Source organism: Cryptomeria japonica, chromosome 3, assembly GCF_030272615.1.
Source record: "Cryptomeria japonica chromosome 3, Sugi_1.0, whole genome shotgun sequence".
NCBI lineage: Eukaryota > Viridiplantae > Streptophyta > Pinopsida > Cupressales > Cupressaceae > Cryptomeria > Cryptomeria japonica.
The window spans coordinates 701,008,021-701,017,599 of record NC_081407.1 but is presented as its reverse complement, the minus strand read 5'-3'; the positions used below and the strand labels follow the sequence as shown (position 1 = coordinate 701,017,599).

General features: G+C 38.8%; 1 protein-coding gene across 1 annotated transcript; it reads left to right on the top strand.

The window, feature by feature from the left end:
* Positions 1–1,272: 1,272 nt before the first annotated feature.
* On the top strand, positions 1,273–1,701 carry LOC131066956 (splicing factor U2af small subunit B-like). Its single transcript, XM_058001860.2, has one exon. It carries the CDS (start codon positions 1,273–1,275, stop codon positions 1,699–1,701), a length of 429 nt encoding a protein of 142 aa, XP_057857843.2.
* The last annotated feature ends 7,878 nt before the right edge of the window (positions 1,702–9,579 follow it).

The window sequence follows — 9,579 nt, the reverse complement described above, 5'->3', positions numbered from 1 at the left end:
CCTTGATTTTCAATACGGGTCCTTGATTCTGATTTTGATATGGGTCCTGATTGTCATTATGAGTCTGATTTTGATATGGGTCTTTGATTTCTGATATGGGTCTGATTTTTGATATGATGCACTGATTGATTCACTGACATGATGTGAATATATTTTTGATGTGTTCTTGATATGTTTCCCTTTTTCATGTTGATTTGTTTTTGATAAATTTGATGGAATCGAGAACTGATGATGGATATGTGTTGTTCTGTAGACAGAGCTTGGTGTTATCTAGTCTCAAAAGCTATTTTCGAGGCCATGGACACTTATCCCACGTTTGTCATAGGCTAATAGAGATGTGATAGAGAGATGTGGGTTATCATCTTTATTAGACATGCCCTGGTATATCATTAACCGGGGGTTGTTGACAACATTGGCTGAGAGGTGGCACAGTGATAGGAACACCTTTCACTTGCTGAGTGGTGAGATGACAGTCACACCAAAGGACTGCTTTTGGATTTTGCGGATTCCTATGGTTGGGTCTTTTTTACCTTACGAGCAAACCGAGGGGGGTGGCACAGAGGCTCTCTGTTGTATCTTTCAAGATGATGAGATTAGTGGCTATGAGATCCCATGGTAGGAATTCTTGGATTTAGGTTATGCTCCCCTGCCATCAGTATTAGCAGGTTTTATTGGTGGGTTCCTGTGTCCAGACTGTAGGTCGAAGGGACTAGCCATTGGATGGGGATTGGTGTTGGAGGATATGGTGATGTAGGGACACATGTTTGAATGGGGGTCGTGTATGTTGGCCCATCTATACAAAGAGCTTCACCAAGTAGTATATCTGGGATATACTAGTTTATCAGTCGGGTGACATTTTTACAAGTGTGGGCCTAGGAGCATATACCAGTATCGAGACCGCTTGCAGACAGGGATAGGCTAGTTGGCTGGGCCTATGTTTATGGGTATATAGGTGTAGTTGTCCAACAGAAGTTGGGAAAACTAGAGCATTGGTGGAGGGCATTGGATGATATTGATATGGTCATCTAGAGACCGTATATGGATTGTGAGGTGTGGGCAGAGGATGAGCTAGAGATGCCCTATGTATATTTGTTGAGGTACCTCATTGGATGGACGCCCTTTATTATTGAGCGATTCTTATACAACCACGTTCATCGGTAATATGGTAGACAACAGGGGATGCCATGGGGAGCCTGTTTGTATGCTTTTTGGTGACATGATGTGCCTAAGTGGGGATCGACCCTAGATAGCGGAGCAACTGTAGAGGAGTACATGTCGCTGGCAGGACAAATTTGGGATTATGGGGCCGGGGTTGTGGATGTTGGGATGACAGAGGAGTTCTCCACCTACTTCATGGCATATGCAGTGGCATGTATATCTGATTCGACAGAGCTATTGCCATCTTTTGATGATGATGAGGAGCAACACCCACAGAGGCCAGGGGGAGCTAGACAGAGAGAGGAGTATAAGGGAGAGGAGGTAGGAGAGGGAGGTGGAGGAGGTGGTAGAGGATATGGGGGTGGAGGTGATGGAGGAGGTAGAGGTGGAGCTAAAGGTCGAAGTGGTCGAGGAGGTCTCGTTCTTAGTGCGGGTGGGGGTGGTAGGCTAGGTGCAGTGTTAGCTATTGTGGGAGGAATAGAGGATGATAGGCAACCTGCCCAGAGGAAGAGATCTAATGTTCTATCTCCAACGATGCCTTAGACAGGGATAAGTGTGGGTGGGACCGTGACACAGGTACCCATTCTAATCAAGGTGCCCACCCATCGACAAGATTCTCAGATCAGAGCACTACAGGTCTTGATGCAACAACTGGAGGCATAGGGGTTAGCGTAGCAACGATAGATTATGTAGGTTATCATAGAGAAGGATACAAAGATAGAGCGTCAGGGCTGGGCAAAGGTCCTTGCTCACAGGTTAGAGAGAGCCATGGGTGGTGCTCTAGCTTGGGACACACTGAAAGAGATACATTACTCATCCAAGGAGGTCGAGTATTATAGGTGTTTATACGAGGATGTGGTCCCTCGAGATCACAGAGCTCCTAGCTATGCTGCAATGGCATCTAGTCGATCTGGTCGTAGTCATACGAGGATAGAGAGCAGAGGTGTTACGAGGCCTGCTCAACGTGATCCACCTGGTGGAGATCCAGGAGTTGGGACATCTACTATCAGACCGTCTACCTTAGGAGATAGTAATACCTGAGAGACCTGTCTCTGTTGTTTTTTATCACTTTTGTTGTATTTTGACAAATATGATATCCCTTGTACATTTCGACCATTATATATATATATATATATATATATATATATATATATATATATATATATATATATATATATATATATATATATATATATATATATATATATATATATATATATATATGTATGTATGTATGTATGTATGGCACTTATTTCTCTGATCCACATGTGATGTGTTATTGATGATGATTCTATTAGGATTATTAGATGCTTAGATAATAATGATGTTCTTGATCTTTTTATTTTGATTATGATGTGAATGCATGATTCATGATGGAATGGATGAAAGTGTGATGATGTATTGCTATGATTACTTTGATATCAGATGTAATGTTATCTGAATGTTATGTTTTGTGAGATGTATCTTGAAAATGAGATGTATGATAATGATAATGATGTGAGATGTATCTTGAAAATGAGATGTATGATAATGATATGCAGCTAAATGCAAGTTTAAAATGATATGCAACTTTAAGATGATATGCAACTTTATGATGATATGCAACTAAATGATGATATGCAACTAAATGATCACGTTAATTTTGTCATTGTCATTCCTGTTTAGTCACTTGTTTATGCTCTTTTTGTCATCATTGAGCTTTTAATATGTTGAAAGTGAATACAAGCATCATGGTATAATTGAACCATAATGACTTGAGTAAAACTTACATGGATGTTTGATATTGCAAGATGACACAAGTGTCGAGGTATAATTGAACCAAGATGACCTGAGTGTTGCTTGCATAAAACAGACAAGAGTTAACCATTTTTATGTGCAAAATGGAAAATGTCTTCAATGATATGTTTCCAATCATGTCTCGAGACAAATTTGCACCATACGAATGATGGCCTCACAGACTATAACCAAAAGAAAAATATCTGATTTCTTCATTGCTTCTCTAGCTCAGTGCATTCTTGAGTAGCTCAGGAGATCGAATGATTCAAAAATCAAGATACAAATAGTCAAATCCTCATGTCGAATGTAAACAAATCATATTTCAGAAAAATCATCCATCGTGTGTGTGTTTAAAGTTGTCGTTGGATAATGATCTTGTTTTCTAGCCTGATGAGCAATTTTGACAATGGTTTCATAGTGTGTTGTGATCCTTGTTTGTTGTCTGAATGCTAAAGTGAGATGAGTGCTACCCCCAATCATGGATATTTGTTGATGTGGATATATATGTTGATCACCAAGCCATGGTGGGATATGATATGGATAATTGTTTTAGATAATCAAGGACAGTGACTACGCTAAGTATGTTCAAGATAATGTTGCATGTATAAGTGTTTGGCGATGGCTATTAGCTGAGACTAGATGGATCAAATATATGAGTACCGATAGATAGAGGAGTTATTCTTTCACAAATAGCGCTTGTTGCCAGGTTTTCAACACTTGTTTTTATTGAACTTTTTTATTTGTTTTTGTTTTTTTTTGTATTTTTGTATTTTTTAATTTATTTTTTTGTATTTTTCTTATTTTTTGATTTTTTTATTTATTTATTTTATTTTTCGCTTGATCTGTGCATTGAATGACTCAAGTGTACAACTTCTTCATATGGATGTTGTTGGTTGGTTCATTGAGCACGTCCCCTTTTGCATTTGACAACTGATATACTTCTGATTCGTAGGCTGATATGATGACAAAGGGACCCAACCAGTTAGGTTCAAACTTCCCCTTCTTTTCTCGATCTTGCTAATTTCTAGGATTTTCCTTCAAGACAAGATCACCGACTTTGAAAGCCCTTGGGATGACTTTGTGAATATAGATTTTGCACATTCGTTGCTGGTATGCCTTGAGATGATCATAGGCACATTGTCATTTTTCATCAAGAAGTTATAGTTCCTGCAACCTGTTTACTCGATATTCCTCATCTAGTATGAGGCCCTTCAAAGATACTCAGAGAGATGGGATTTCTACCTCTAGACGTATAATTTCTTTTGAACCATACACCAATGAATATGACGTCACCCCTGTAGGTGTGTGGATACTCGTTTTGTAGGCCCAAAGTGCCAGATTGTGTTGTACATGCCAATCCTTGCCAGCATCATTTACTGTTTTCTTGAGGATTTTCAAGATTGTTTTGATTGATGCCTCTATTTGACCATTCCCTTGTGGGGAGTATGGTGTGGAGAAGCGATGTTGGATTTTGAATTGTTCACATAGCTCTCGCACATCTTGATTCTTGAAAGGACATTCGTTATCTGTGATGATGGAACTGGGAATGCCATATCAGCAAATGAGATAGTTGAGGATAAATGATGAGATTTGTTTTCCAATTATGGTGGTCATCGGAACTGCTTCAATCCACTTTATAAAGTACTATGTGGCGGTGATAACGAATTTATGCCTTTGAAGAGGAAGGATGAATCTTTCCTACCAAATCAAGTCCCCATTGACAGAAAGGCCAAGATGTGGTGAACGGTTGTAGCTCTTGTGCTGGTGTATGGATAAGGTTGTCGTGAATTTGACATTTAGAACATTTCTTAGCAAATTGATAGGACTCTCTTTCCATCGCCAGCCAGTAATATCCCATTCTCAGAAGTTTCTTGGTGAGAGTAGGACCACTTGAATGCATACCACAGATACCTTCATGAAGCTCGTGTAAGGCAGAGTCAGATTCGTTATGATCAAGGAATCAAAGAAGAGTACCATCTAGACCTCGGCGGTAAAGTGTGTCAGCAGTTAAGGTATAGCGGGCGGCTTAATGGATGAAGTTGCATTTTTGGTTGCGAGATAGGTCAGCAAGGAGAATATTATTTTTGAGATAATCATATATCCTCCGATATAAAGGGGAATCAGAACCAGTTAGGGCATAGATGACTTGGGATGCAGAATTGTTATAGGCTAGGGAAAACAACTACTCTACCAGGAACTCGTAATGACTCTATTTATCTGGAATTTGTAGTAGTGAAGTGATAGTGGTCATTGCATCAGCAGCTCTATTGTCCAATCTTGCAATTTTCTCAAAGGTGATGTGCACAAAATACTTTTTGAAATCATCCACCATTCTCTTGTAAGGCATTACTTTATCATCCTTTGTCTGATAGTCATCATTAATCTGATTGATAACTAATTGAGAATCCCCATAGACTCTCAATTATATGATTCTCCATTCCACAACCACCTTGATTCCTGTTACCAGGGCTTCATATTTAGCAATGTTGTTGGTGCATGGAAACATCAGTCTATAAGATCTTGGAATTGTGTGCCCCTCTGGAGTGACGAATAGGATGTCGACACCTGATCCATGTTGTGTATACGATCCATCAAAGTGTAGGGTCCATTGCTTGGGTGTGACAGTGAGTACATCCATGCCTGAAAATTCCACCTATAGTGGTTGTTGGTCTAGTAGTGGTGCTTTTGCCAGTTGATTTGCAATTACTTGTCCTTTGATAGCCCTACGTTATATGTACTGGATATCAAACTCACTCAGAATCATGAACCATTTAGCTAATCCTTCTGTGAGAGTTGCCTTTCTGAGTAGATTCTTGAGAGGATCGATCTTTGCCACCAACTTGATTGTGTGGGCAAACATATAGTGGCAGAACTTTTGAGAAGCAAACACCACTGCTAAGCAAGCCTTCTCAATGAATGTATAATTGAGTTCATATCCATTCAAAGTCCTGCTGATGTAATAGATAGCCTGTTCTTTCCATGTTGGATCTTCTTGTGCTAGAATTGCCCCCAATGATACTTATGTTGTTGATATATAGAGAATGAGTGGCTTGCCTACTATCAGAGGTACCAAAACTGGCGGATTCATTAGATATTGTTTGAGCTAGGGGAATGATTCTTCACACTTGTCCTCCCATATAAAAGGTATATTCTTATGAAGTAGATGATTGAATGGGAGACATTTGTCTGCTAGCTGAGCGATGAACCATCTGATGAATTGCAATCGTCCCTATAGAGATTTGAGTTGGCTGATATTTTTAGGAGGTAGCATCTCCATGATAGCCTGTGCCTTTGTTGGATCTACTTCGATGCCTTTTTCTGATACAACGTAGCCCAACAGTTTGTTGGATGTGACCCCGAAGACGCACTTCTTAGGGTTTAGTCTGACCTTGAATTGCTCCAATCGTTGAAATATTTTATCTAACATGCCCAGGTGTTCTGCTCGAGTGAATGATTTAGCTAGTAAATCATCCACATAGTCCTCCATGAAAGTATGCATCATGTCGTGGAAGATCATTGTCATGGCTCTTTGATAAGTTGCACTAGCATTTTTCTCCAATAATACGTTCCCCATGGATAGGTGAATGCATTTTTCTCTTGATCTTTTGGGGCTATCTTGATTTGATTATAGCTATAGAATTCATCCATTAATGATAACATTGTGTGGCCCACTATTAGATCCACAATAATGTCAATGTTTGGCAAAGAAAAGTCATCCTTCAGACATGCTTTGTTGACATCCCTAAAGTCTGTGCATATTCTGATACTTTTGTCAGGTTTTAAAACTGGTACAATGTTTGAGATCCATTCAGCATAGTCTATAGTTTGGATGAATCCGACATCTGATAACTTATTTAGTTCTACTTTGACCAGTAATGCCACATGTAGATTCATCTTTCTTAAATTATGCTTGAACGGTTTAGCTTCAGGAGCGATGGATAAGTGATGCATGATTAGAGTCGTATTTACCCCTGGCATGTTAGCATAAGACCAAACAAAATTGATTTGCTTCTCTTTGAAGAATTTGATAAAATATGGTTGTTCTTTCTCTGTGAGTGATTTTGCTAGATGTATAGTTTTGATTGTTGCTTCAGTGTCGATATTTATTGATTGAGTTGGCTCAATCAATATTGGTGACCTTTCTTGACAATGTTCAAGAAGAGTGTCAAGTCTCCCATATTTAGGTACCTCAAAAAGGTTTTCACCTTCAGATACATCCTTTAATTTTACTTTTTTTGTGATCTAATAATGCCATTGACTGGTTTTCACCACTAGATCTGTTGTTTATTTAATTTTTGAGACTGAGAGACTTGGCACTCCCCTGATTGCAGATATCGTTACGTTGTTCACTAGTGGAGCACATTTCCAGGTTGACTGAGCACATGTATTGGAAAATGGATTCATTGTTTGGGAATATTGGTATATCATGATGTTCGAGTTCTTCCCAATCTATGAGATCAAGATATATGAGCGGTAAGGATTCATTTGGTGGGTGAAGATCAACTGTTGTAAGTGTCATGATAGAGTCATCGTTATATTCGTTTAGGATACTAGTGAGGTCGATGATATTTTGAGGTCTTTGATGGTATTCTCTTTGATATTGCCTTGTTTGTATTATCACTGCTTGTTCTCACTAGCTTTGTAGATATGGTGTGGTCTGAATTCAAACGATCAAGATCTTAAGCCTTGTCCCTCATGAGAAAGGGGTGTGTATGTGTGGATTGTATCCAGCTCAATATCTTCAATAATATCAGAACAACTATCCCACTCATTTTAATTGGAATCATTTTCAGAATCACTATCCCAGGTTACCTCGTTGTATCTGACATGTATGTTGTATGGTGAGAAAAGATCATTGATGATTGACACCATTTTAGTAGCTTGTTTTGATTCGATATTGATGCTTGCTTGTACTCTTTGCATTTGTTCATACACTATTTCCCTTCAGTGAGTAGAAATTTCTTTAGGTGATAGCTCCACCTTGGTTTGATTAGGTTCTTGTACATGATGTACTTTTTTATAAGAAGCTTCCTCTCTTTGAATGGTGATTTCTTCTTGGTGTCTTTCGTTTTCTTGATGATTTTGCTCCTTCCTTGTGATTTCTGCTACTTGGTGTAGTGCTTCTTGCCATGAGTCTTCATTATTTTATTTTTTTGCTCTCCACTGAGATTTTTGTTGGTGATTTTGCTTCTGCCTAGGCGGAACATGTTGTTCATACCCAAGTACTATTTTATCTCTTGCAAATTGTGAAGGAAGTTGCAGGGGTTCTATAATGCCTTCTTGGTGCTTGACAATAGGTCCTTTTTTCTTTGTATTTGTTGCATGATCTAGAACCCATTTCCAGACTATTTTTTTGGTACGACCACCTCTATGGTAGAAGTTTTGATTTCTTCCCCATCTTTGTATAGCCAACTAAGGATGTCTTTCTCTTCTGATTCATCATCCAATGTGCCCAGTTGGATAAATTTACCACCAAACTTGGTGATGGGTTGTGTTGCCTGATGTCTTGATGTGGAAGGTTGTCCATGAGATTTTGGTGAAGTTGGAAATTTAGATACACATAAGGGTTCAAAAGAGTACTCCCTCATGCCTTGGTCCTTGCTTTTCATCTTTTGCTTGAAGTCTATGGATAGAGACTTCAGTTCTTTTTTATGATTGGATGCTGAGGAATCTTGGGCCTCCCTGTTGTGTGGAACCAGGCTATCTTGAGCTACCCCCATAGCATTGCAATATTGAAAAGGGTTATTATCTACAGATATTGAAATTTCCTATCCATTGTAGGGGAATTTGATACATTGATAGTACATGGAAGGCACTGCTTTCATTTCATGAATCCATGGACGAACCAATAGTATATTGTATGTCAAGTCTATGTCCAAGACTTGACACATGATGTCTCTTTGTACAAACCTACTTGAATGGGTAGTATTACAGTTCCTTCGAATGATCTCTCTTCATCATCATAGGCTTTGATGGTGATTTTCTTTTTTGGATCAATAGACTTCTTAGAGAAGCCCAATGCACTGATAAACTTTAAAGTACCTATATTGAGACCAGCTCCTCCATCTATTAACACTCTTTTTACTCGATGTTTATAGACTAAGACTTTGATATGAAGCAGGGTGTTATGTGGATAATTCAAGGAGACATCATCGTGTTCAAGAAAAAGATATGTTGTGCGGCACCGTCATATGGGCCACCATGGCTTGGAATCAATCAATATCCAGATTATTTGGAATGGTTGTTTCAATAAGTGCTTGTTCCAAGATATCCTTGTGTTTTGGCAAAAGTTTGAGTAACTCAAGTATAGATATCTGAGTGGGAGTTCTCCGTAGTTGATCAACCAAGTTATATTGAGTCTTGGAGAGAGTTGTCGTTGTTGATGTGTTCCCTTTCAAGGCATATTTTTGTGCTCTGGTTGTCACATTTATCGACGCATGTTCTTTCTTGTCTTTGATTTTTATGACATTTACTTGATTGCCATATGTTGATATGTGATTGATGGTGTTTTCATATAAATGATTAATACGAGCTCCCTTGGTATTGTTTGATGTTGATGCTCCTCCTTTGTCGTAAGTTGGAAGAGGATTTTTTAAGGCTTCATGGTCACCATTTGTTTTATGACCATCAATTGTTAAATCGCCC

Excerpts from the sequence above, each read along its gene's own strand:
- LOC131066956 (XM_058001860.2), top strand. The coding sequence starts at position 1,273 with ATGTCGCTGGCAGGACAAATTTGGGATTATGGGGCCGGGGTTGTGGAT.